We start from the raw sequence: 27,832 nt of genomic DNA on the forward strand, positions 1-27,832 counted from the left end.
ACAGCCACGGTGAAGGGCTGGGCAATGAAGTACTACCTACTTGAAACCTGGATCTACTACGTCCCAGCTGAGTGACTTTGGGAAAATGACTCAACCTCTGAAGAGTTTTAGTTTCTTCTTGTAAAATGAGGATATCACACATTCATGAGGTCAAAGTCAAGATCAGCATTAAAAAGGAAAAAGTAAAATGCTGAGTATAGGGCCTATCATGCCATCAACCAACAAATGATGTTTAGCAGCTCTGGAAATAAAAAAAGGTAGTATGTTATCATAGAAAACAAATGAATGAAGGTAAAAAAAAAAAAAAAAGCTTCAAAGGAAAAGAAACAGGTATTGGGTAACAAGGGAACTTGAAAAAAGGGAGGGGCAGTCTTGGTTTTGCAACAGTTCCCAAGAAGCTCTCTCAAGTACAGAGAATTTCATTTATTAAAATTTCAACACGAGGTATGTGATACAGATGTTTGAATGAGAGAATGCCGCCTTAGATCCCCAGTGACAGTCTAGTTCATCTGTTACTGCGCAGATTGTAAGAACGCTCCTTCAGAGAGATGAATACACAAGAGTGTTTCCAGGCCTGTCTCCCAAGAGTGAGGAAGGTGGATTACAAATGAAGGCAGTATGAGCAACTACTTACTGAGTCACTCAGTTGGGCAGCAGGGCTTCAAGTACTCCAGCACAGGAGGAATATCCCCAAGTTACAGATTTCGCTGGAGCAAGTCACTACGCTGTAAGGGACAAGGAGCGCTAAAAATAATGCCTTCTAACATATTTGCCCCTCTAAGATTCTATGATCCTAAATTTACATTTTTAAAGACAGTGCTATGTAAAGACAGATGCAAGGTACGAGATGATCACGTGCAGGCACGGGATTGCAGGTGCCGGGGTACACACGGAATGCTGTTCTGGGACAATCTCTGGGTAACAGAAGTGCTAAGTTCGCAGCCAAAGCAGTACGGCAGTTGCCCAAGCATAGCCAGTTGAACTGCAACAACCCAGGGGTAAGGGGCACCGTGTCTGGGCAGTCAAAACAACCTCATCTAATGTTTGATGCCCCAAAACTTAAACCACTAAGAACCTACTGCTGTCCTGAAGGCTTACAGATAACATAAGCTATAGGCCATTAACACACAGTTTGTCTATGCTTTATATACTGTGTTCTAAAATAAAGCTAGAGAAAAGAAAATGTTAAGAAAAATCCTAAGAGAGGGGCGCCTGGGTGGCTCAGTCGTTAAGCGTCTGCCTTCGGCTCAGGTGATGATCCCAGGGTCCTGGGATCAAGCCCTGCATCGGGCTCCCCGCTCGGTGGGAAGGCTGCTTCTCCCTCTCCCACTCCCCCTGCTTGTGTTCCCTCTCTCGCTATGTCTCTCTCTGTCAAATAAATAAATCTTAAAAAAAAAAAAAAAAGAAAAAGAAAAATCCTAAGAGAAACTACATTCACAGTACTGTATTATCGAAAAAGATCCACTTACAAGTGGACCCACACAGCCCAAACCTGTGTTGTTCATGGGTCAACCCTTCTTCTAATTTGCAAAGACATTTTAGGCAAAAAGGAAAAAACACACTTAAAACCCCACAAGCACAAATAAACCAACTTTAATAGATATTATTTTGTATTTATATAGCGCCTTCTTCAAGAACCTTAGATGCTTTACAGACATTATATCTAATTAATCCCCACAACAACCCTGTGAGGTAGGTATTACTCCCATTTTACAAGATAGGGAGACTGAAGCACAGAGAGGTTAAGTGACTTGCCCAAGGTCACACGGTTAAATTCACTGAAGAGCCAGGACCTGAGCGCCTTAGCCTCCCGGCTCCCAGTTAAATACCTCATGAGAGAATCTTTAATGAAAAGTATCCTTAAAGAAAGTATCAAGAGTAGTATGTTATGAAAGTGAGGTCTTTCTACTGCCATCACGGAAAAGAAAAAAAACCCAATACTGATGGTTAAAGGCAACAAGACCCATATATTACACATTTTCTTTTTTTCCCTTTTCCTGAACTCTCACGGCCCCCGTCTTAAGCAATCTTCTAAAGGTAAAGTTTCCAAGACAGAAGCCATATGACTTGGCAGTGAGACTTAATTTAGAATATTTACTTTCAGTTATGATAATTTATAGAAATTTTTATTCCAATATACAAAAAATATGGGACAGCCATCCCCACAAACATGTACATGGTTAGAGAGCAATCAGCCACCATTTACAACCTACCCCCGCCCCTCATTTCAATCGCAGTCAACCAACATACAACCTGACAATGCTTTCTATATGGGTCACTTCTCTTACTAAATACCTGCATTTTTTCCCCCACCCCTAACCTTATGTTTTTAAAGTATAATGAGTTTCTGATAAGCTTCAAAACATTTTATGTAGATGCAGCTGTACTAAGAGTAAAAAGGAAATTGAGAACCATCACCCCACAGTCCCTCCCCTGACAAATCATACTATTAAACACGGTGTAGATGTGAACAGTGTGTGACTACCAAGGAACTCAATAAAAATGCTAGAACTTGCTTTAATATGAAATTTAACCTTGCTTTTACTGTATTTTTTTAAATGCAAAATGTAGAAACAAACACAGCGTAGTATTCCAATGCTGTACCTCTATGCAAATGACTTCATCTCTCTCATCCATGCTGTGGCCTGACTCAAGTAAAGACTGACTCAGCCTCACTTTGCGTCTCTCTGCACTGAACGCGGCAGAAACACAGCCTCGAATTCTGAGACAATTTGGTTTAAGCCCTCAAAATAAAAAAATGTATCCACTTCCACGTCTGTGACCTTCCCCACATTCTCAGTCGTGATTCTCTGTGCAATGTTGTCATCGGGCAGGCTACGGAACTTGTAGAAACCCACTCCAGCCAGCATAAGGCTTTAGCGACTATAATCTTAAAAAGCAAGTTGTCAAAATACATCATCATTTTCTCCCAGCACATCTGCTTGAACAGCCCGATTAGCCAAGTGACCCTGTTAAAGATCAGTTCATGGAACGAATAGGTGAAGTCATTTCCTGAGCTAAAAGATACAGATAATAAATGTTAATAAATAGCAGCAGACAAAATTTTTTTTTTCATATTCAACAGTATTAGTAAAAGAAGTTTAGAAAAATTACAGCAATTAAAAAAAAACTACTGCCTAAAAGGACTTAAAGAACATCCAAGGCCCGATCGCTATTATTTTGAATATATATTCAATCACTTCCTGCACGTTACATTTGGCCACCGTCAGACAACTTACTGATGCATGGAAAAGTGTCGACCGCAATGGTTCACATACGTTTTACATTACATATATTAATTCTTAAAACTCCCAACAGAAGGAAGTCTTAACAAATGCAAAGTGTAATTTCTGAACACTCTTCCAGTAAGACTGGTAAAGATGAAGGAGGAGGGCGGCTGGAGAAAAGGACTTGCTCGGTGTGCTCCTGGCCTGTGTCACAAACACTTCATCCTCGCCGGGTTCGCAGCGAGCCTCGTGGGCTGCTGGGGTTCTGACAGAGTACCTCTTTCCAGGGTAAAGAATGACGTTTGAAAAGAACATAACTGCTATGACACCAATTTTCCAAACACGGCCTCAACCTGAAACGTTAGAGTGCTTAAGACTTCTCAAGACTGGTGCACCACCACGGAGCCACAACTTCTTTATCGTTCCAACCGTGACAGGGAATTTTTGATAGTTTTTTATGGTACTGAAATTAAAGCTGAATAACTGATTTATAAACTATAACAAAAGGACAAATATTTAGCCAGAGATATCAGTTCCTCCTGAAAAAGAATATTTACCTCCTCTCGTTGCAAATTTTTCTTAAGGTATCCTAACGATTTAAAATAGAGCTTAAAATTCACCTTAAAAATAGAAACAAACAAAAGGACTAGTTAAACTGACACAAACTAATAAAAATATGCTCAAATTTACTGACAGAATCATGGGCACTTCACACAATACTTAGACTCTACCAGTTTTAAGTAAAATAAATAAGAAAAAAAAATTATAATTACAAAGCCAGTCTTTCCCCTTGGGGAAACAAAAAGCCACTTTTGACCAATTGTTCCCTACATATACATATACTGTATATTATTATAAGCTTCTTCAGAGAAGCAAAACATATTTGTCTTCCTGACACTGGATTCTAGTGATCTGTTAGTTCTTACGTCAGGAAGGCAACTGCAAGTGTTGGGCCCAAATGTAGTCCTGGTTTACGCTTGAAAAGACCACCGAATATTCCTTCTACGTATCTTCAACACGGGCAAATTTACGCAGTGTGTTCAGTATGATCTCCTTAAATGATCAATACAACCTAGCACGGATTCCTAGTCTTTCTACTGCACCCCCAAGGAGTTCAAATCATTACTGGTGCAATTAATAAAGAGAAATGCATGTCAATTACTGGAAGGCTGTTTTACAAGAGGAGCTGCTATCTCTGATTTCACTTCCTTGTTGTGTGGAACTGCACAGACAGCATGATACCTGAGCAAATAAATCAACTACCATGATAGGAAGAGCGTGTTAATCCACAGTCTTTGCTTTATTGTGTGCAAAGTGTGCTACTGCCCCCTGAGCTTCCTGCATTTCTCTTGTCTTGAAAAATCAGTGCTTGATCCTTTCCAAAATAACCAGAGAAGAAATGAGGCAGAAAGTGTCTCTTCATCACGGTCCCTTCTCAGTCCCGAGACTGATAGAAAAGGATGTAACCAGACTCAGAGTTCTTTGAGATATCTGATGTCAACCCGTAGAATTCTTCAATAGCTTGTGCATCTATTTTCTGTGAGGCAAAATGGAAATATTAGTACAGAAATGAGCTCTTCAGTCCAGTAAAGTCTTCCACATTTCTTAGAATCATGCCTTTCATTTTCTTGTTTATAAAACAGCTCTGCACAACGAGAATGGCTTAAATGAAAAAGACTGATCATGCCAAGTATTGGTGAGAACGTGAAGCAAACAGGGCTCTCATGCATGGCTGGCAGGAAGGCAGGATGGGACAGAGACCTTAGGGAAATGTTTAGCATTATCTTCTAAGGCTGAACATACAACTACCCTTTGATCCAGCAATTCTATGCCTAGGGAACAGAATTACCTGAACTATACGAAACCACCAATTCCCAACCCTTTGTGACCTGTGAAAATGGCAATTTCATATGGTCCCACCTAACATACACCCAAGAAAAATGAGTGCATATGTCCAGCATTAGACAAGGGTGATCAAGGCAGTTTTACTGATAAGAGTCGGTAAGGGACGAAAAGGCAAATTTCTAACTTGTTATATTCTTACAATGGGAAATTACACAGCCATAAAAAGAAGAACCACAATAGGCAGCAAGAATGAACTGCTAGATACAAAAGAAGTCATACTGGACGAGTCTATTTACAGTCAAACAGAGGCAAAATTCATCATAATGATAAAAGTCACAACAGCGGGTTCAGAGGACAGACGGGGGAGGGCAGGAAAGCTGTGAAGACGGACCAGGAAGAGGATACGGGGGCTTACCGACCAGGGGCTTACTGAAGGGTGTTAAAAATGTACTCTACCTCGATCTGCAGAGTGGTTACAGAGTGTGTGTGCGTGCACACTCACATGCAAAAAATTCAAGTGTTGCTTAAGATCTGTGTACTTTCTGTACGTATGTTACAGTTCAATAGTTTTTTTTAGACAATGAAAGATTTTTTTTAAACTAGCTCTCTTTTCTTTGTTTTATTCTAAGCATTTTGACGGTCACCTGACCATTCAAGCATTGGGATTGGCTGCTGGGGAGTAAGAAGTAGGAATCTGACTACAATCTGAAGACCTCGACATTTGTCCAATATTTATCACCTGTCATATTCTCAGAATGAGAGCTTGGGAGAAAGAAGAGTAAAATACACAACTTTGAAGAAAAATAAGAAATTCAGGAACTACTTACTTCTACAATGTCGTCATCAAACAACAACCAAAAATCATGACTCTTAACTATTGCAATATAATGTCCTCGATTGGGACCACTAAAACAAAGAGAAAGAGAAGTTAGTTTCATACAATGTTTATTAATATCACTCTTCTGTGCCCTCAACTTCATGTTCTATAAAGGAGAATAACTGAAACCGATAAAAATACTCCTTATCTATTCCTCCCCAAAATATCAAGCTACATTGATGTGACTTGGCATTCAATTTTATAACCAAATACTACTCTAATTTAAGAGCTATAACCAGCATTCTATTTATATAAAGCTATGCTATTCAAATTATTTGTTGCCTTTGTAATAATTTAATTATAATTTTTAAAATAATTTTCAAATTTGCTTCTATGAAAAATTTAAATACACTTTTTAGCATTTGGGGGGGATGGTAGAAGGTCACAGCCCCGAGTTTAACTAGAGAACAACACATGTAGCATTTTTTCTAAGTCTTATTCCCTTGGCCATAGTTTTTCTCTTGAGGAAAGATACCATACCATGTGATGCCTAAAAAAGCAAAGATATCACATCTATAGTTCTGAAATCAAGCCTGGCCTTCATAAACTTCTTTAAAAACAAATGACATTTTGTTAGTATTATTAGTGCTATTTTCAAGTACCTGGATCTCAGCACCATTATAATTCTTAGAATTGCCTCTGCATCTCATTTTAAACAAATCTGGAATAAAGAAATCTAGAAATGCATAAAAATGCAGGTGGGATTATTTCTTTTCAAAAATATCCTCTGCTTTATAAAGGACATGGCAAAGATTTTAACCTCTCCCAGTTGAAATGTGACTCATTATAAAAGCTTCTATATAATTCTTTATTAAATTAAATTCCATTGTAATTATTACATTATAGAATTTGAGATAATTTTCAACACAAACTGCTGTTTATGGTGAACAGCAAGATCAGATAACAGAATAAGCAGCCTCCTGTGTGCCCTTGTCTCGGCTCCTCTGACCCTGGCAAAATGACAAAAACAAGAGTACCTCTCTTTCTCCACAGAAGAAAATACCTCACAGCTTTTTTTTTTAAGGCTTTTAATGCTAAAATAAATTTTAAAATAAAAACTAAAAAAAATAAATAAAATATTTTCCCCATTTCTATAGGGTTCATCTAAAGAGTCTTGTGTTTTATAGTGAGAGGGTAAGATTTTTTTTTTTTTTTTAATTTTTAAGGTGGTGAACATAAAAATCAGAAAGGCTGAGGAACAGAGCCTGAGAGGGAAGACGACAGGTGGGCTGAGGGCCGGTAGGTGTAAGACTGAAAAGGGTAGGCAGCTGTTCCCTCTGGCAAAGAAGCAGTCTGAAGAACAAAAGACAAAAGTTAATTACAGAAACCAGTAAGATGAAGAAGGGCTAAGGCTAATAAACTTCTACCTAAGAAAACTGTGGATTAGGGACTTGCATTCTGAACATAAAACATGCTCAGTTCAGTATGTATGAATGCGTCATGTGTGCAAATAACTGTGCTGGTTGCTGTGGGGATTAGAAAGGCACCAACAACTTCCCTGAAGACACCGTAAGTACAGGAGAGAGCCCTCCCAAAACACAATACAGGGTCCAATAATTGGATATAAAAGCAGAGCTGCAGAGGTAGTGCAACCCACAGACCTCATCCAGCGAGAGAGGAGAGAGAGGCCTGAAGAATCAAGGGAGGTTGGTTCTGATGGAGCTGGGGCCAGAGATGGGCTGAAAGGATCACACGCAATCATTCCGCAGGCACCTGTTAGAAATCTACTATATGCCAGGCATTCAGGAGAGAGAACGCGTGAGCTGGACTGGCACAGGCTTGCTAACAGTGAGCATGGTCCACAGGTGAAGGATGCGGGCAAAGTACACCCTTTCTACTCTCACAGGAAAAAGAACTACGAGTAAATCTGATAAGTAAAAAATAAGATTTGAAAATGTTTTTAATCTTTGTTAATGGACAAATCATTTCCTGTTTTAAGAAGTGCCTGTTCTCCTAACGGAAATGGACCTCCAATCTGACAAATACAATACGATACAGTAGCAGTTATGTGAACACGGAGGCAGGGCACCAGATGGAGCCGGGCTGGAGAGAAGCGCACCCAGCACGGCTTCCAGAGAGGCTTCCGGGGAGGTTCAGAGAGGGCAGGAGGGAAGGCAGGCGGAGGAATCACAGTGAGAGAAGAGGAGTAAGGAGTCGCGGAGGGGGCCCCAACTGTGATCAGGAATCTCAGAGCTCATGGTCTTGTGAGTAAAACAATTCCAAGAACCCTAGCATAATCTAAGTAGAGTGAAACTTGTAACTGTCCCCGAATCTGAAGAGGCTAAGGAACAGTTAAGTGAGGATGTGAAAAGGTAATATTATGATGTTGTTATTGTTAAGAAAACAGTAGCAGCAGCTAAGCGATTTGCATTCCCCCTTTAACCCTAACACCACAGCGAGGTCGGTAACATGATTTGCATTTTACACAAGAGAAAGCAGACATTCAGGGAGTACTGTATGAAGTCACACCAGCCACAAATGGCAGGACAGAACCGAAAGCCGGGTTTCTCTGACTCTAAAACCTCTGGTTTGAATCACTCCACCAAGGTTAAGTTGTCTGGTAAGGTTTTCCTCCATTCAGAGGTCTCCAGGCTTCCTTTAGAACAGAATGTTCCAAGCATGTAAAAGAAAGATTACTGCTGAGGATGGAAGACAAGGAGGCAGGCGGAAAGGGACAGTGGAGTTACAGCAAGGTTACCACCTGGGCTGTCCTTACATTTTCTCAACAGAAAGCTGGGAGGGACAGCTTAAGGTGAGAAGGCCAGGGACTTTTTTCACTGGCTGAAACATGCTGTTAGTACAAGTTTCCCCAAGCCAGGGGGAAAAGAGTGAGTGTCTCTCTTCAAATTATACAGGAAATTCTAAACAGTCAATGAAGACTGCATGTTCCAAATACACACTTTGACTGTGTGATGCTCCTGTAGTTTTGAGAATTTTTTGAGCTACTTTATAAATGCACATATATAGAATGAGATAGCACACTAAATTGACTATCGAAATAAACATACTGATTGATAAAATCAGAAAACTTGTCTTCAAAGATTATTTCCAAAGCCATTTTAAATGTTTTCATAACCACTGTAATGATGAACATACGCAATTAATCTAAGAATTTATTTTGTAAAACCTATTTAGGCATCATTTTTACTGAAAAGAAAAAGAGGAAAAAAGAGATGACAAGAAAGGAGAAGAAAAGAAATGAAATAAAAAGAAAATCTAAGAGGTCTTAAAGTTCCTTTAGAGTAATATTTACAGAATAAGAGTGAAAATCAAATCTGAGCAATAATATTTCAATATATAGAAGTTTAAGGAGGAAATGATAAATGCACTGTATCTGAAAGATCCCATTTTGCAACCAAGTTATCCTGATGCTAAAGCCCCTGGAAGGTCTAGAGTGGAAGCACTCGGGCCCATCCTGAACACCTGCCCCCGGACAGAGATCCTCGCCCGCGCAGCCCACGGTTGCAGTTACCTTCCACAGTGAACCACCACGGCGACAAGGTCGTACATTCTGTCAGGGTTGGTCGCATCACCAGAGGTGTTAAACAGACGAAGTTCTAAAGGAAAAACTACCCGATAAGACAGTTTTGTGTATCGATGAAGTTGATCCATGTATTTAAACCTCTTCAGGTGTAGAGCTAGAATCATGGGCAGTTTTTTAACTTTCATCCTATTCAAATAAACATGGAAACAAAATTTCATGAAAGGCACTCATACCATGTCCTTAAAAGAACTACCAAACTTTATGATTCCATTAACAAATAGTTCATGGTCAGTTTTAATAACCCAGCACTGCCCACTTCTGCATATTCCTACCAATTATTTTTATAGTGGCGAAGCAACATTCTGAACATGTTAAGACTATCCCACCCCACCCATCATCACTAAATGACATAATTTGACTTTGTACTCCATACGGCTTCAAAGTAGATGGACCGGCATCAGTCCTTTGTTCAGAAATCCTTATTCTGAAATACAGGCCCCTGAGGATCAGGCTAACTGCACATGAGGCCGATGATGGGTGGAGGAAAACCAGTTCCTTACAGCTGCTAACTCCTTTGGACGTGAGTGCAGACAGGGCCATTTGTTCTATCGGTCTATATAATTCAATAACGGATGGAGAACAGGACATGATGAGAAAGCATTAAAGACCATTCTGTGAAAGGTGTTTGCCAGAGATTAAGAAATAACTCCATATGAAGAATGACGACTACATGTATTCTAGAAAGGGAGTTAAATAACCTGCAAATTTAGGAGATAAGTTTTTAACTGGCTATCTTCCACATTTTAAATAATCTTTAGTATGCCCTTAAATGCCATTTCTCTCTGACATGACCTCTGCACTCCTACTTCATCTAACGACAGTTTATTCTTCTGAAGTCTCAGCTCACATGTTATAACCCCTGGCATAAATATCTCCTCCCTTCAATCCCCCATTGGCACTTCACGGATTCAGAGTGTGTGTGTGTGTGTGTGTGTGTGTGTGTGTGTGTGTGTGTGTGTGTGCACTTCACGGATTCAGAGTGTGTGTGTGTGTGTGTGTGTGTGTGTGTGTGTGTGTGATGTTATAACCCCTGGCATAAATATCTCCTCCCTTCAATCCCCCATTGGCACTTCACGGATTCACTGTGTGTGTGTGTGTGTGTGTGTGTGTATGTGTGTGTGTGTGTACACACCATTTACAACGCCATAAAATATTTAGATGATTATGGGTCTTTCTCTTCTTCTAGGATCTGAAGTCTTGGCAGGTAGAAACCTTTTTTTTTTTTTCCATTTTATTTCTCTATTGAGCAACATGCCTGGCACATGACAGATACTTGACAAATGTAGTGGAACCGAATTCTGTATGTGTTCAATGAAGCATAACGCTTTTCATAATTAAAACATAAAATTTACTAAGCCATTGCCTCTAATGAAGTGAAAACAAAAATCATTTTGTAGCATTTACTAAATCTGCATCCTACGAATTTTAAATGTGGTGGGCAGCTTATTATTTCAGAAACATTTACGATTCTACCCTGGCCTTTGAAAAACATCAAGAATAAACAGACAATCATTCCTGGAAAGAAATCTAGCAGTATAAGAGTTTTTATGGCCTTTGCCTCAGGAATCCCACTTCTAGGACTGAAATATATCATCTCAAATACAAGACTTCTGAAAAAAAAAAAAAAACATTCACTTCTAGGGTTATTTTATATCGTGAAAAACTGGGAAAGTCCAGGAGACAGGCATATGACAGAGATATTGTGCGTTAAGTTCCAGACCACCACAGTAAAGTAAGTATTGCAATAAAGCCAATGAAGTGAAATTTTTGGTTTCCCAGCGCATACAAAAGTTAGATTTACACTATATCTATTAAATGCACAATAGCATTATGTCTAGAAAAACAATGCAGATACCTTAATTTAAAAATATCTCATTGCTAAAAAAAAAAAAGGCAAACCATCATCTAAAACTTCAACAAGTCGTAATCTTTTTGCTGGGGACAAGGGTCTTGGCTCACTGCTGGTGGCTGCTGACCCATCAGGGCGGTGGCTCCTGAAGGCTGGGTGGCTAAGGCAGTTTCTTAAAAGAAGACAATAGAGTTAGCCACACTGACTGGCTCTTCCTTGCATGAACGATTTCTCTGTAGCATGGGATGCTGTTTGAGAGCATTTCATCCACAGAACGTCTTTTAAAACTGGAGTCAATCCTCTCAAACCCTGCTGCTGCTTTATCAGCTAAGTTGATGTAAGATTCTTAATCCTTTGTGGTCATCTCAACAGTTTTCACAGCATCTTCACCAGCAGATTCCATCTCAAGAATCCACTTTCTTTGTTCATCCACAAGCAGCAGCTCCTCATCCGTTCAAGCTGGATCATGAGATCGCAGCAATGCGGTCCTATCTTCAGGCCCCACTTCTATTTCCAGTTAACTTGCTGTTTCCACCACCTCTGCAGTGACTGCCCCCACTGATGCCCTGAACCCCTCCAAGACCTCCGTGGGGGTGGGAACCAACCTCTCCCAAATTCCTGTGAATGTGGAGATTTTGACCTCTTCCCATGAATATTTTAAAAGCATCTGGAATGGTGAATCCTTTTCAGAAGGGTTTTATTTGCTTAGCCCACATCTATCAGAGGAATCACTATCTATGACACCTATAACCTTACAAAATGTATTTATTAAAATATAAGATCTTCAGGGTTTCATATGTAGCTGAGCAGCTCCCTCACAGCAATCTATTAAAAGTCAGCCCTCAACACAAGAAAAAAATATTAAAAATAACAATAATAAAATAAAAAATAAAACTTGAAAGTCAAAATGACTCCGTGATCCAGGGGCTGCAGACTGGATGCTGTGTCAGCAGGCAGGAAAACAACATTCATCTGGTCCGTCTCCGTCAGAGCTCCTGGAGGACCGGGTGCACTGTCAGTGCACAGTAATATTTTGATAGGAATCGTTTTTCTCAGCAGCAGGTCTCAACGGTGGGCTTCCAGTGTTCGGTAAACCATGTTGTAAACAGACGCGCTGTCATCCGGGCTTTGTTGTTCCATGTACAGAGCACAGGCAGAGTAGGCTCAGCATCGTTCTGAAGGGCACCAGGATTTCCGGAAGGGTCAGTGAGCACTGGCTTCAACTGAGGTCACCAGCTGCGTTAGCCCCTGACAGGACAGTCAGCCTGGCCTTTGAAGCTTTGAAGCCGGGTACTGACTTCTCCTCTGGAGCTGTGAGTCCTCGATGGCATCTTCTTCCAGTAGAAGGCTGTCCCGTCTACACTGAAAGCCTGTCGTGGAGTGTAGCCACCTGCATTGTTATCGTAGATGGACCTTCTGGACAACTTGCTGCAGCTTCTCCACCAGCCCTCGCTGCTTCACCTTGTGCTTTCTGTTGTGGAGCTGGCTTCTTTCCTTCAACCTCGTGAACCAACCTCTGCCGGCTTCAGACTTTCCTTCTGCGGCCTCCTCACCTCTCTCAGCCCTCACAGAATTACAGAGAGCTAGCTAGGGCCTTGCTCTGGATTAGGCTTCGGCTTAAGGGAATGCTGGGGCTGGTTTGCTCTTCTCTCCAGAGGAGATCAAATTCCTCTCAGAATTTCTCTGTATCAGCAATAAAACTCTTTCGCCTTCTTATGATTCATGTGCTCACTGGAGTAGCACCTTTAATGTCCTCCAAGCATGTTTCCCTTGCACTCACAACTTGGCTGATGGTTGGCGCAAAAGACCTAGCTTTCACAGCCTATCTCAGTTTCAACATGCCTTCCTCACTAAGCTTAACCATTTCTACCTTTTTGATTCAAAGTGAGAGACACGTGACTCTTCCTTCCACTTGAGCACTTAGACATCCCTGTAGGGTTACTAACTGGCCTAATTTCAATTTCGTTGTGTCTCAGGGAACAGAGAGGCCCAAGGAGAGGAAAAGAGGTGGGGGAATGGCCAGTGGACAGAGCAGTCAGAACACACACATACTATCAGGTAAGTTCGTCATCTTATACAGGCACAGTTTGTGGTATTCCCAAACAATTAGAATAACCACATCAAAGACCACTGATCACAAATCATCCTAACAAATGTCATAATGATGAAAAAGTCTGAAATACCGTGGGAATTACCAAAATATGACATAGAGACATGAAGTCAGCAAATGCTGTTGGAAAAGGGGCATTATTAATAGACTTGTTTGCCTCAGGGAATTCCATAAACTTTCAAGTTGTAAAAAACGCAGTATCTGTGAAGTGCAATAAAGCAAGGTATACCTGCACCTGTCTTATACAAACTCCTTTATACAAGAGGGAATCATCAACTCATTTTTGAGACCAGCATGAACCTGATACCAAAACCTGACAAAGGTATGAGAGAATTATAGACTAATAATACATCCTCCTCATGATATTTATTTCAAAGATGTGAAAATCAAGACATTAGCAAACTGAATCCAGCAACATATAAACCTCACTTGGTGATGATATACTGGTTCTACTAAATGAAATGTTTTTTCCTCAGGTTCTTTCTAAATAAAGACCAGTAACTGTAAAAATGGAAAGATTCCTTTATATTCCTAAATTAGCAAAATAATAATAATAAATATGTAAGGGGCATCTTAAAATATGAGTATAGCATATTTATCCTCCTGAAAAAAGCAACCTTGCCCCCTACTTAAATTTTCCAAGAAATTTTAGATCTTGGCAGAAAACTTATGCTTATCAACAGTGTGATTTTTAAAAACAAGCATGTCCTCTTCCAACCTAATCAAAATATCCTGCCAGAAAACCAGGAATGAGCAGACTTACTTTCTTAGCAAAAATGCACTGCCCGCGTACATACCAGGTTAGGAACTCAAATCTGCAGCAGCCGCTGTAAGAAGAGGCGGTGGGACCACCGTGATGAGGAGCACATCCTTCCTATTTGGGGTCTTATTACCCAGAAGCAGACCCTGACCCGGGGAGCCAAGAAGGAAGGGGAAGAAGCAGCTAAGGGTTCAGTCTCTGGAAAAGTCGCACAGAGGGCAGCTTCAGCCTGGTGCGGCCAGGGAACTCTGAGCTCTGGATTTCACTGCAGGTTACTCTGTACCTCCAGCAAGGTAATTAGGTTTTCGCACTCTCTTCTCCATCTGCTGGTCAGAGGTCACGGGGGAAAGAAACTCTCAGGAGCTTCCTTCAGCAGCAGACCAAGGGGAGGCCCCCAGAGAAGAGGCAGAGTGAGAGCATCCTACAGGAGTGGGGGCATGGAGAACGGGCACTGTCTGCAACCATTCCCAGACCAGAACACCAGCTACTCCGCTGCAGGCTACAGGTGGCCCCAGGAACGCAGGTTCCAGATTCCAGTACTGTCTGCTGCTTTGATTTTTTTACCCCTCCCCCTGCCAAGAAAAGCCAAAACCATTTTTAAAGTAAAATTTCCCATTTGTATAAATTGTGTGAGCCCAGCCAAGAGGCCTATATGTTGAATGTGGGCCAAAGGGCACTAATATGCAAACTCTGCCACAGAGAAATTTAACATCCCAGCACAAGCACATAAGAACTTAAAATTCTGTTGGCAGAGAAGTCTTTTTTTTTTTTTTTTTAAGATTTTTATTTTTTTGACAGAGAGAGAGAGAGAGAGAGAGAGAAGCACAGAGGGAGAGGGATAAGCAGGCTTCCCACGGAGCAGGAAGCTGGATGCAGGGCTCGATCCCAGGACCCTAGGGTCATGACCTGAGCCGAAGGAAGACGCTTAACGACTGAGCCACCCAGGCACCCGGGCAGAGAAGTCTTGACCGCACAGAAGAGTTTAGTAGTTGTACAAACATAAAATCCCACATTCTCATATACTATCACGTCCACAGGGCCTACCTGGGGCAGGTCAGGCTGAGGGGCGAAGAGAACAGAAGCTAGGACTAGATGTGAGGAAGACACCAAATGACGGAGTTGGCAGCACTGAGAGGAAAGTCAAGACACAACAGAGCCTGACCACCAGCACGTGTTCTCAAGGAAGGCAGTCAGTGGACAGGGGAGGTGGGCGTGGAGCGCCCCGACCAGAGGGGTAAGAGTACTGAGTGCTATCTGTAGATGCTACCAGCTGTGCATCCAGACAGCATCAACCTGTCAAAAGACACAAGGACCCAGGAAACCAGAAACACAGCTCAGATTCAGGAGGATTCTAATGGGGAAGGGGTGCTACAGTCTGAATACTTGTGTCCCCCCAAAAGTCCTGTGTTCAAAACCTAAGGCCCCACGTGATGGTACTAGGAGGCGAGGCCTCTGGGAGGTGCTTAGGTCATGAGGGTGGAGCCCTCAGGAATGGAAGTGGTATCCTTATCAAAGAGATGCTACAGTTTGCTGGCATCCTTCCACCACGTGAGGACACAATGAGAGGGCACCCACTAGGAAGCAGGAAGAGAGCCCTCACCGGCACATGGCATGCTGGTGCCTTGATTTTGGACTGCTAGCCTCCAGAACTCCAGGAAGGACGTTTCTGCTGTTTATAATCCACCCAGTCTATGATAATTTTGTTACAGCAGTCTCAATGGACTAAGGCAGGGTACGTGCCCGGGGTGGCTGGGGATGTTGACAACAACATGGCTGCTGACAGGACACTAATTGTGATTAGGACCTGCAGATGGAGGGATAAGATATGGATCTGGTTATGAAAAAGGAGCAAAAGGGAAGAATTTGCCCTCAGAAACAGGAAGAGCCTCAATTACTAGATCCAGGGTAGATGGAGACAGACAGTGGCCATGACACCTTGATGCTGGCTGACCTGTGCGCTGCGAGAGTCTTCCCCAGTGCCTCACACAGACAGCACTGGGCCTGGAGGTGGGCTAAGCTGCGTCCGGCATAAAGGGAGTGTAAGGGGAGTGAAGAGAAGAAGGATGTGTAGCAGAGAACCAGTCAGGCTGGCTCAGCTTCCAGTCCAGCCACTCATCGTCAGATCCCCGCACTAAGGCAGAGAGGAGTGACAGAGGAGTGCTCTTTAAAAACCTCCAGCACCACTCCCACCCCAATGCCCAGAGGACAGGAAACCACCACCAGAAACAAGGCCATCGCATCCTCTCATTCCAGTTCCCCGGGGACATCACTTTGCTTTTCCCCAGATGCTTTATCCTCCCATTGGGTAACAGCTTATGGTTGTTTCACTTACATTTACCAAGCCGGTATTTTTCCTGGGCTGTATATAGTTTCCTGCTATATACAGTTCAACAGGTGTGCCATATAAAAAGGAGTCTATGTGCAGATAAGTTCTGTATTAAGCTAGATAAGAAGATAAATTTCTCCTATTCTGTGGGTCTTCTCAGAGTCCATAATATGAAGCATGAATAAATAATGAAGAGGAAATTTTATTACACAGAAAATTCATTTGATCATGGAATACTTATTTTATGGTAACATTTCCAGAAATCGTTCTTCAGTGTTCCAAGATTGAAACCTTTGGTTCTGAAGAAGACATTGTCTTTATGTTAATACAAACATAGATATATTCTGAATGAAGGCCAAACCACATGCATTTTTCTATTGTGGTTAAAAAACAAATAACATAAACTTTACCATCTTAACCCTTTCTAGATGTACAGTAGTGTTCCCGATTAGCATGTTGTGGTGCAATAGATCTCTAGAACTTTTTCGTCTTGCCAACTGAAACTCTATACCCATTGAACCACTCCCCTTTTCCCCCCTCTCCCCAGACACTGGCAACCAACACTTTACTTTGTTACTAAAAATGTGACTACTTAAGATTCCTCATATATAGAGTCATACAGAATTTGCCTTTTGGTGATTAGCTTATTTCACTTAGCATAATATGCTCAAGATTCAGCCATGCTGCAGTATGACAAAATTAGTTAACATATGAGAACTTGGATTTGAGGGGTGCTTCCACCACTTCCTAAATGACAAGAGTGTCTCAACATGCCTAAATTGTCGGGACAAACAACATGGTTTATGCTCAACACCTACTTTCCTTCTGAGAGTCTGGAATTTTGGTACATGCTTAGACAGAGGGTGCCCATTTGCCCAGCCCTCAGTTTAAAACCTTGGACACCGAGTGTGTCATGAGCCTCAGGGGAGACAACAATTCCCCATGTCAGTATTCAGTACTGAAGGAGTTCAGTGTGTCTTGCGTGACTCCACTGCACTGAACTCTTCTTGGAAGCTCCCCTGGCTTTCTGCTCTGCTGCGATTCTTTGCCATCTTTCCCTGTAAGGAGTCTTGGCTGTGGGCCTGACTATACACGCTGAGTCCTGCGAGTCCTTCCGGTGCCTCTCACGAATGGTCTGAGGGACCCCCACACATGAGACAAATCAGAATTGTGGATAAGAGGATACTAGGAGGAGAAGAGAGCATCACTTCTGTGAGATTTCCCACCAGAATACATAACCTGAACCCCAATGTAAGAAAACATGAGATGAACCCCAAGAGGGACAGTCCATAAAGTAATCTATAATTTTCAAAAGTGTCAAGATTTTTAAAGTCAAGAAAAGACTGTTCCAAATGTAAAAAGACTAAAGAGACATGAATACTAAATGTAATGTGTGTTTCTGGACTGGATCCTTTTGTTCTATAAAGGACATTACTGGGACATCGGTTCCATGAGAACAGTTAACGTGTCAGTGTTACTTGCCCCATGTGGGTAAATATGGCAATAGGAAAACTTCCTCGCCGGTCGAAAATAGCCACTCAAGTGTCCAGGATCATGAGACATCATATCAGGACCTTATTTTCAAGTGGTTTTGGGTAAAAAAGAAAAAAAAGGCACTCTTGGTACTGTTCATACAACTTTTCTTTGAGCTTGAGATTGTTTCAAAATGATGATGACGATTCCATTCTTTGACACCAAATACCAAATAAGAGAAGGTACAAGATCCTGTGTAGGATTAGCAGAAGCTAGGGTAGGGGAAAGGAAAGGATTTTCCCCCTTCTCTCTCCTCACCAAGAAAAAGTTTACTTAAGCAGGCAAGCTTCAAAGTCAAATATTTTAACTGTACTGGTTTATGACTCTTAAATGACTTTTACTAAGTGTAGAAAATCGCTGGAGACTGCAGAGCTGAATATTGTTTATTTAGTAATAACTTAATGAGTCTTAATTACTTAATGATAAAATTAGGAATTTTTACTCAGTGTAAATTTTCAGACATCACTTTCAGCTGGAAAGGCCCATTTACAACACCCACTGCCAGAGAATCACTAACAAATTTTTTAAAATGCTAAATTACCGTTTGTGTGCTTCCTGTTTGCTGCGACATTCTTCACAGTAATATTTGTATTCACTGCACAGAGTTTCTGTGTTGCTGAAACCCCTGTGTAAAATTCAAAATAAATTTATTTTGTCTATACCAGAAAACCGTGTATTCATTTAAAAATACTCTAAACCAAAGATATTCATTAAATTTCAAAATAAATAACTCTCCAGTTACCTTAAGCAGTGAGTGATCGATGTGTTTTGTTCCACGTCAACAGAAAGGTCTAAAAAATCTTCATCTTTGCTGCTTATCTGTAAAAATAGGGTGATTTCTTTAAATATCAGTAAATCACTGTTCTGAAATGACAGAATTAAATGCATTCATTCTCTTATTAGTAGTAAGTACATGAAGAATTCATCTTCCCCGAGTTCAAAAGAAATCTACCAAATCTGGATTATCCAAAAGGACACTGAGTAAGTGGCTCTCAACACACGTACAGGTTAAACAGCAAAGTGCAGCCGTGACTGATTCCCTGTCTGGCAAAGGCCAGCATGTGAAATCCCATTACTTTCCAAAACCTTGGTACTATTGTAAAGTATGAAACAAACTGCCCATATATACTAATTCTTAAAAAAACACAGGCTAAGACTGAATGGGGGTGCTTGGCAAAGGGCATCAACCTGTGTTGTTTCATCATTCCAGGAAATCATTTAGCCTAAAATGCCAAATTACAATCTTCACTGAGGACCTTCTTTAATCCTTCTCCAAAAAAAAAAAGTCTAATATAAAGTTCTGTTTGAATTATGGGCAAATCATCTGATAAAAAAAATTCAAGTTATTACTTAATTCATTTGAATTGGATTAGGACGGAACTTCAGACATCAATTTTCCTAGTTCTTCCCTTCAAAGACTCTATGCCTAAGATGAGCACACAACAGGAGATCTCTGTGCCTCTCACCCACAAGGGCTATACACCTGGTGTAGTAAAGGCTTTCCTGCCTCAATAGTGCATCAGTTTTATAAGCTCAGTATCATTAACTTGTGACAGATTATGTGGCTGTATCAAAGAGGAGTAGCTGGGAGTACCAGGTATGCACGGCCTAGGGGCACCACAAGATAAGTGATCTGGGTCTCAAAACATTCAGTGAAAAAGAGTAAGAAAGAACACAGAGAGAGGAAAGAGAATGTGAGGTGCTGAGGAAAAAGAATCAGCCCAGTGAAGGAGAGTAGGGTGGCAAGGGACAGTAGGGTAGAGACAGGCTAAAGCCAGACTGGGCAGGGACTTATGTGTAAGCTAAAGAGAAATAAAGATTAAAGAGTCCAGTGTTTCTCAAAATGAGGTTTGTGGTTCTCAGGCACTGCCTCAGGGGTCTTCATTTTAGATTTCCATCTTTATTATAACATAAAAAATTTGACATAAGGATTGTTCTGGATCATCTGGATACACCTGAGTTACTACGTTTGGGTTTACAATTGTGTTGGTACTGGGAAACCACCAAGTGGGGCAGTATTTAACTTTTAAAAGTGTTTGTAAACACGTCTGGTTGTTGTTGGACTCCCATGTTCTAAGGTCAGGTCACACCCAGGATGTGGGAGCCTCAGTAAAGAAGTGTAGGCTGGAGATATGGGTGGGGAGTCATCAGCACGGGTGGTAACGAAATGGAGCATGATCCTCCCAAGGCAGAGTGAAAAGCAGCCCAAAATGAAACCCTGGAGGATGCCCACATTTGAAGAATAAATAGTAGAAAAGGAATGGGACCAGAAGAAAGCACCAAAGAACAGAAGAACACAAGAAGAGGGTGCTGTTGCAGAAACCCAACCTCCTACCAAGTGGGATATTAACAAATGCATTACTAAAATCTGCCATACAAATACTGTCTCCTCCAAGAAGCCCACTCTGAACCTTCACAACTGCTTCCCACTCCCTTATTCATCTTCTGCCAACCTCTACCCATCTTCTACCTGGCATAGCCGGTACTCAAGTATTTGTGCAAAACTAAATGAAGAAATGATATATATTCACTCTGAGAAATCCTCAATTTCATCCCTCTAGCTGAATTTGATAAAGGCATGGTACTAATGATCATTTACTGAATCTGCAAGATGATGATGGAGATTTTGAGGAAACAGTCTCAAGTCATACCCTTAATTCTTGGGAGACTATCTGCAAATATATATTGTTGACCACAGGAGGACCTAGTGAAGAATGGGTGGAAGGATCACTATCCATCCACTACAAATAAAATTAATAAATATTTGAGCAAACAAGGATGGGTGATATCACTTTCTCCATCTAATCCTCACTCCCCATCATCCTCAGTAAACTTCAAAGGCCTTACACCACAGTATCGCACAGACCTCCCAAACCTACTATGCCAGCCTCACCTATTACTGCATTTCTCAACAAGCAATGCAAATTTAACTATTTTCTGTTTTATTGAAGAGGATAAATTATACATATCTTCTAACACGGACCAAATTCCATCATACAAAACATCAAGCAACTGCCAAATTCTCTGATTATACCTACTATTCCAACTGAAATACTGCTCTAATAATTGGACAGTACATTTATTTCCTAAAGCTTAGAACTCAGCTACAATAAAATTTTTCTTTGTAAGATGTGTCTACAAAACTTCTGTTAAATAACTAGAGTTGGTTAGATTGAACAAATATGAGTACTGAGACCAATTCCTGTCACCAAACATTGCCCAAATTCTTACTACAATTAACTAATGGCTGCAGCAATGAGCTATAATCCTTACTCTAACCCAAAAACATCTTCACGGGATGTTAATGTATTCAAACACTCAATTATACCTCTTTCACTTGATGTGAGAGAGGGTCACCAATAAAAATGTATTTCCACAAGAGAATTTTATTCATTTATGACTACTGTGTCCTTCTTTAACTAAAATCACACTACCGACAGCAATCATTTTCCAAATGCCTGGTTATAGTTGAAAAGATCAATGCATAATCAACAGTCAATAGATCACTCAACCATATGGGTTACAGTTCTATTTAAAGACCCTATCTTTTTATTCATGGTTGTACCAAATGGGTCACCATTTGCTTTAAGAGATAGAGAGCGGCGAGAAAGAGAGAGAGAAAGAAACCACAATACTATTTACATTAGCATCAAAAACAAACAAAAACCACACTTACCTATATAAACATAATAAAATAAGTATAAGATCGACATAAGGAAAACTACAAGATGATTTCTTTCTAAATCAAAGAAGATGTAAGTAAGTGTATAGTCCATGTAAATGGACAGTAAGATTCAAGACTGTCAAGATGTCAGTTCTTCCCAACTTGACCTACAGATTCAACACAATCGCCTTTGAAATCACAGCACATTGTATTACGGATAGTAAACTAGTTTCTAAATTTCGTATGATTCCACAATTTATATGGAGAGGCAAAAGGCCCAGAGAAGACAAAGCAATAATCATCAAAACTTGAAGGCAAGTTGTCCTTCAATAGTGTCCTTCAATAAATGAATGGATAAACTGCGGTATATCCACATAAGGAAATATAATTGACAAAAAGAAATGAGCTATAAAGCTACAAAAAGACATGGAGTCACCTTAAATACATACTGCTAAGTGAAAGAAGACAATCTGAAAAGGCCTCATACTCTATGATTCCAAATATACGACATTCTGGAAAAGTCAAAACTATGGAGGCAGTAAAATGATCAGTGGTTGCCAGGGATTTGGGGAGGAAGGAGGGATGAATTTGTGAAAGACAGAGTGATGCTACTCTGTATGATACTGTAATGACAGACATGTGTCACTATACATTTGTCAAAATATACGGAACCAAAGAACAGACAACACCAAGACTGAACTCAAATATGAACTACAGATTTTAGTTAATAATGTATCATTATTGGCCCATCAACTGCAACAAATGTACCTCATTAATGCAAAACGTTAATCATAGGGGAAAGTGGAGGAAAGGAGAGAGATATTTGGGAACTTCTATACTTCCCACTCAATTTTTCTGAAGTCCATTAATTAAAAAAAAATACAGTTTCTTAGTAGCCTCCACTAACTATGCTAGTCTTCCAAACATTCATAAAACACCTGTCTTACTTTCTTGCTTGTGAATTCTCTTTTCCAATGGACGATGCTACTCTTCTAAGCTATTAGAAACTAGTCATAGGGCGCCTGGGTGGCTCAGTTGGTTAAGCGACTGCCTTCGGCTCAGGTCATGATCCTGGAGTCCCAGGATCGAGTCCCACATCGGGCTTCCTGCTCAGCAGGGAGTCTGCTTCTCCCTCTGACCCTCTTCCCTCTCATGCTTTCTCTCTCTCATTCTCTCTTTGAAATAAATAAATAAAATCTTTAAAAAAAATAAAAACTAGTCATAGAACCATCACAGTAAAGACTGGACTGGGCAAAAAAAAAAACAAAAAAACATCCATTTAGTGGATGCTAAATCTCGGGGGAGATTTTGATGAACAAGATATTTGTGTCTCCCCACAGACAGCCTCCTAGTTACCAGGGCATAAAAGCCAGTCATTATCAATTGGAGAAAGTGAAGAACACCTTGAATGAGAGATCAAAATTAATTTTACCAATGAGAGGCAGACGGATATTGTGTGCCCAGATATGAGACCTTGAGAAAGGCACAACATTAACTGAATCCCACTCCAGGCAAGAATGCATACCTGCATCTCAGCAGAAGGGAACATCAAACTCAGTATGAGAAATGTTAGACTTTTTTTAAAAAGACATAATTCTTTAAAAATGTAAATGTCGTAAAAGACAAAAACAACTATGAAAATGTTCCAGATTAAAGGAGGCTAAAGAAAACACAAGTATACGCAATGCAAACTACTAAACTCTAAACTGGATCCTGTGCTGAAGGGAAGACAGGCTGGAAAGGGCATGTTGGCTCCACCAGCAAAGGTGAATAATGGATGCCTGATCTTTCATTCCTCAAATGAGAACTGAAGTTACAAGGCAATGATACAACAAAGGGACTGGGCTATCTGATCCCACATAAAATCCATTTTCATGCTTCTTCCCTGCTGCTCATCTTCACAAAGCATCCAGCAAGTGGGTACTTCCCTCACTTGAGTGTACACAGTATGCTTTAGTTTTTATTCCAACAAGAAACACAATTGTAGGGAAAGGAAAAACAAATTAATGTACCTCCCTAACCTGGAAGTTTCTTATGAGCTTAACTAAGACACAAGACATATGATTTCCAGAACATGGCTCTATTGTTTCTTATACTGAAATAAAATCAAATACAGTTGACCCTTGAGCAATGCAGAGGTTAGGGGTGCCGAAACCTCCTACCCCCGGCCCCGCAGTTGAAAATCCACGTGTAACTTTGACTCTCCAAAAAGCTAGCCATTAATAGCTTTCTGTTGACCAGAAGCCTTACCAATAACATAAATACTTGATTAACACACATTCTGTACATGTATCGTAGTATGTATTACAATAAAGTTAGCTAGAGAAAAGAAAATGTCATTAAGAAAATCATAAAGAAAATACATTTACAGTACTACATATATAAAAAAAAAATTCCAAAAATAAGTGGACCCATGCAGTTCGAACGCCTGTTGTTCAAGGGTCAGCTACAGTCCAAACCACAGTAAGTATTTTTCTGTCACCTCAGGTATTCACTGTTAATAAGCAGCATTACAAAAGAGTATATAGAGTCCTTTCAACAGACAAGTACATCTTTGATAATTTATTTATACTATACCTAAGAAATTACAACCTTCATGTTCATCTCTCACACTCATCCTCAAAGAACTTTTAATAAAAATGAATTAAATCTGCTCTACACAAAATTCAATGACATACTTACAGTTTCACAAGTAAGACATCTGGTTTCATTTGTCAATGTTCCCTGAAAAATCTCATGAACCCACGTCGGGTCTGGTGTGCTGTTGTTGTTGTTCTCACTGTCAATATTACCGTTAGGTAAGCGGCCATTTTGTTTTTCCTGCTTTCTTTCTTCTTGTAAAATATCAGCAATTGTATTTAGTAGGTAATTTAAGAATTCATGGGCATCTTGCTGCATGTAGTTGTCAAAAAGCTCTAAAAATAAAAATATATTAGAGAATTACTTCAGAATTAGTAACTTGATTCAAACTAAATTTAAAACAAATATCCAATATTCTATCAGAACTAAGTATAAACGTTTGGTATTGTCAGTCATGTACAGGAAATAGATTAGCTTTCACATAAAAATATGACTAAACTTGGAGAAAAATACAGTTAAGATGAATGAGAAGCTTCTTTTTAAAGCAACAATACTAAGTGATCCATGAGAAAAAGGCAAAACTTTTAGCCTCATACATTTATATAATACATAGAAGAGATCAAAAACAACTACTTTTTATTAGCTCATCTTATTATTCCACAATGATTATAACATGGCAAGTTTTGTTCTTTATTTGTTTGACACAGCAAGCTTGAAAACAGAAGCGGGACAACCTCTTGCCAATGCGAAGCCAACTGGGTAAGAACTACACAGAAAGGCTGTGGAAATGATGATGACGGGGCCATGCATCCTAGGGACTCAGTCAGAGGTGAGGCCTGGAACCTGGGACTTTCAAAGTTCCTCCAGGCGACTCTGATCTGCAGTCAGGTATAGGAAACAAGGGTATCACAAATTATCTCTTCAATCCAGATAATCTCTAAAATGTGTGATTTTATAACTCTATGAAACGTTCCCTGTCACTATACAAATGAGTATCACAGAAAAACAGTCACAAACATGAAGTGCTTTATACCCCGAGCTTGACATTACACAACCTGAAACTGAAAGGTAAGGACTTCATAGGCAGTATCCCATTTGATCTTTTGAACAACTCTGTGACACTGTTATTGTCATCTTCCAAATGAGGGAATGGGATCAGAGAGGGAAAGTCATGCTGCCGGGAAGTGGCAGTCCGACGCCACAAGCCGCATACAAAGCAGCGTGCCAGGGAGACCCAGCCACACAACGGCCCCTGCGGCTTAGCCATCCAACACACACAGAGGACAACCCACTCAGCAAAATGTTACCTTCAGATCCTCGATGCACATTTAATACATTCCTGAAAGATTACAGCTAACATTTTTTAAATAAAAGGCAAATTAGGAACAAAACTTAAGGAAGGTCTATGATAAAAAGAACAGAACATTACATTTTAGAAGAGCTACAGTTACAATTGCATAAAATTAAGTTCTGTGCATTAGGAATCATTGAAAAAGTTAAAAAAAATAAAACAAAAACCATTAACATCTTCAACACAGAAAGAGCTTATACAAAAGGAAATACAACGGGTGGAAATCAACAATTTATAGACACAAAATTCAAAAGATTAAGAAACACGAGAACACGTTCACCCTCTCATGGTAATCAAAAAGGCCTTGATTTTCCAGTCTGTAAAATGTAACACCATCTCCCTTTGTAAAGGGACTGTGCAAATAGAATGGGAACAAGTGAAAATGGGAGGTATAGTCAAAGAAAATAAAGACTGATTTTTAATCTTGGTGTCAGTAAGACCTTTAAAAAGCCTCAGATGTAAGGTACAGCTGCTAGAGCAAGACTGTCTGGATTCCTAGGATGGTTCTACCTTTAATTACATGTATGTCACAGCCAATTTATTTAATTTCTTTCTTGGATTTCAAGTCAAACACAATAATATTAATGCAGTTAGAGCCACACTTCATTTCTCTGCTGTAAGCTTGTCCTAAGGGATTTGATTAGCCTTAAACAAATCTCTTATGTTATTTTTTAGAACAATAAAAGCCCTGAGTCCTGAGAGATACTGCAGTAGCCTATGTGGACCATCTAACTGATGATAATTTGGTATTCTGTGTGTCCAATGGTTTTTGCCCATGAGGGACAGATCCAAGCACTGTGGACACCATTCCCCGTCCCCTATTCCCAGCAAAAGTCCGTGTGTCACTCCCGACCGACACTGTGACACAGCTCACCGCAAAACTCCTGGCCATCTACTCCATCTCCCTGAGACCAGACCAAGTCACGCTCAGAACTTTTAGATGGTTCCACCACTGGACTGGTCCAGGCCAAGGCTGGGATAACTGAAGTCAATTACCTTTCACCTTGCGTCTCAATGCAACGATCCTTCATCCCTGAAAACACTAGTCCACCTCCCAACCCCATTCTCCCATCCTCGACTTTCAGTCATTTATTGTTCCTTATTTCCTTCCTCATCGTTGGGATGTTCTTCTTTCTCAACCCTTTCTGCTGTTCCCTCCAAAAACCACTTTCTGTTCTAAACTCCCCATCTCTTCAACCTTTGGCATTTCTGAGCTCCCTGTAGCCACTTCTCAATCATTACCTTTCCCTTGCATATGAAAAACTCGCCCTCATTCAAAAAAGCGATTAAGATCTTTCTGTGGTCGTCTGCCAACTTCCCCTCACCCACTGATGGCCTGATTCGTGGTCTCTTTGTCCATCCCGACTCCCACACCAACCCTAACACTTTGAGTGTCTGGGCAGCTTCCAGAAGTGCACAGGACACCCTTAAAAGAGTCCCCTTTTCATCTCTCACTCACCCATCCCCAGGTCACAAATCTAGAACCACCCAGGTCCGCTAAGATAAGAACTGAAAGGAAATATGCTAAGTTGATTAGGGGGCTCAAGGAAAATACAAACAAACTGGAAAAGTCAGGGAGGAATCTAAAAGGAAGGATAATGGGAGAGGACCAGTAAAAATATTTTATCAACACTCTAAGGGCCTAGTTAAAGTGAGATATGAACAATTCATTGCGGTGGATCTCTATCTGCTGGCTCAATGCCACAGTCTAAAGTAGTCTCTTTTCCACTAAATCAGGTTTTTTATAGCCAAAGTTTTAAAGAATACATTTTTGCCATAAATATTTAAAATAAACTACAAAATTAAAAAAAACAATGAAAATGTTCTAAATAAAAAATTTTCTGGTTAAGAAAAAATAATAAAGTCTCATTTTTTTCCTGTTTAAAATTATTTTAGCATCTATGCATGTCTTTCAAAATAATCTGTAAAGCAAAAATGTACAAATGTTTTTGTTTTTTTAAAAATTTGAAACATCTTTTCTTGGATGTTCCTTTAACACAAAACAATGACTTCACATTCACAAACATACCTCAACTGGCTTGAATGCTCCGGAAATGAGATGTAAAGTAAACCAGAAAATACTCTTTTTAAGCATTTTGTTGAAATATTTAAAACAATTTATACTCCATTTTCTATAAACACAGTATGCTGAATGTGCCAGACTCT

At 40.3% G+C, this 27,832-nt stretch overlaps 1 protein-coding gene across 1 annotated transcript in view; it reads right to left on the minus strand.

Moving 5' to 3' along the window:
- Nucleotides 1-1,577: 1,577 nt before the first annotated feature.
- USP12 (ubiquitin specific peptidase 12) overlaps nucleotides 1,578-27,832 on the minus strand; it is a 90,099-nt gene continuing 63,844 nt past the window's right edge. The window contains exons 4-9 of the mRNA XM_028105451.1: nucleotides 24,418-24,650; nucleotides 18,814-18,890; nucleotides 18,613-18,696; nucleotides 9,422-9,619; nucleotides 5,900-5,978; nucleotides 1,578-4,764 (exon numbers count right to left, since the gene is read on the minus strand). Coding sequence (XP_027961252.1) covers nucleotides 4,663-4,764; nucleotides 5,900-5,978; nucleotides 9,422-9,619; nucleotides 18,613-18,696; nucleotides 18,814-18,890; nucleotides 24,418-24,650 — 773 coding nt within the window. The 3' untranslated portion in view covers nucleotides 1,578-4,662. The remainder of the gene's footprint in view (nucleotides 4,765-5,899; nucleotides 5,979-9,421; nucleotides 9,620-18,612; nucleotides 18,697-18,813; nucleotides 18,891-24,417; nucleotides 24,651-27,832) is intronic.

The sequence above is a fragment of the Eumetopias jubatus genome, unplaced genomic scaffold, assembly GCF_037043125.1.
Source record: "Eumetopias jubatus isolate StellerSeaLion01/CBP00866 unplaced genomic scaffold, mEumJub1_p1.0 scaffold_3, whole genome shotgun sequence".
Classification (NCBI taxonomy): domain Eukaryota; kingdom Metazoa; phylum Chordata; class Mammalia; order Carnivora; family Otariidae; genus Eumetopias; species Eumetopias jubatus.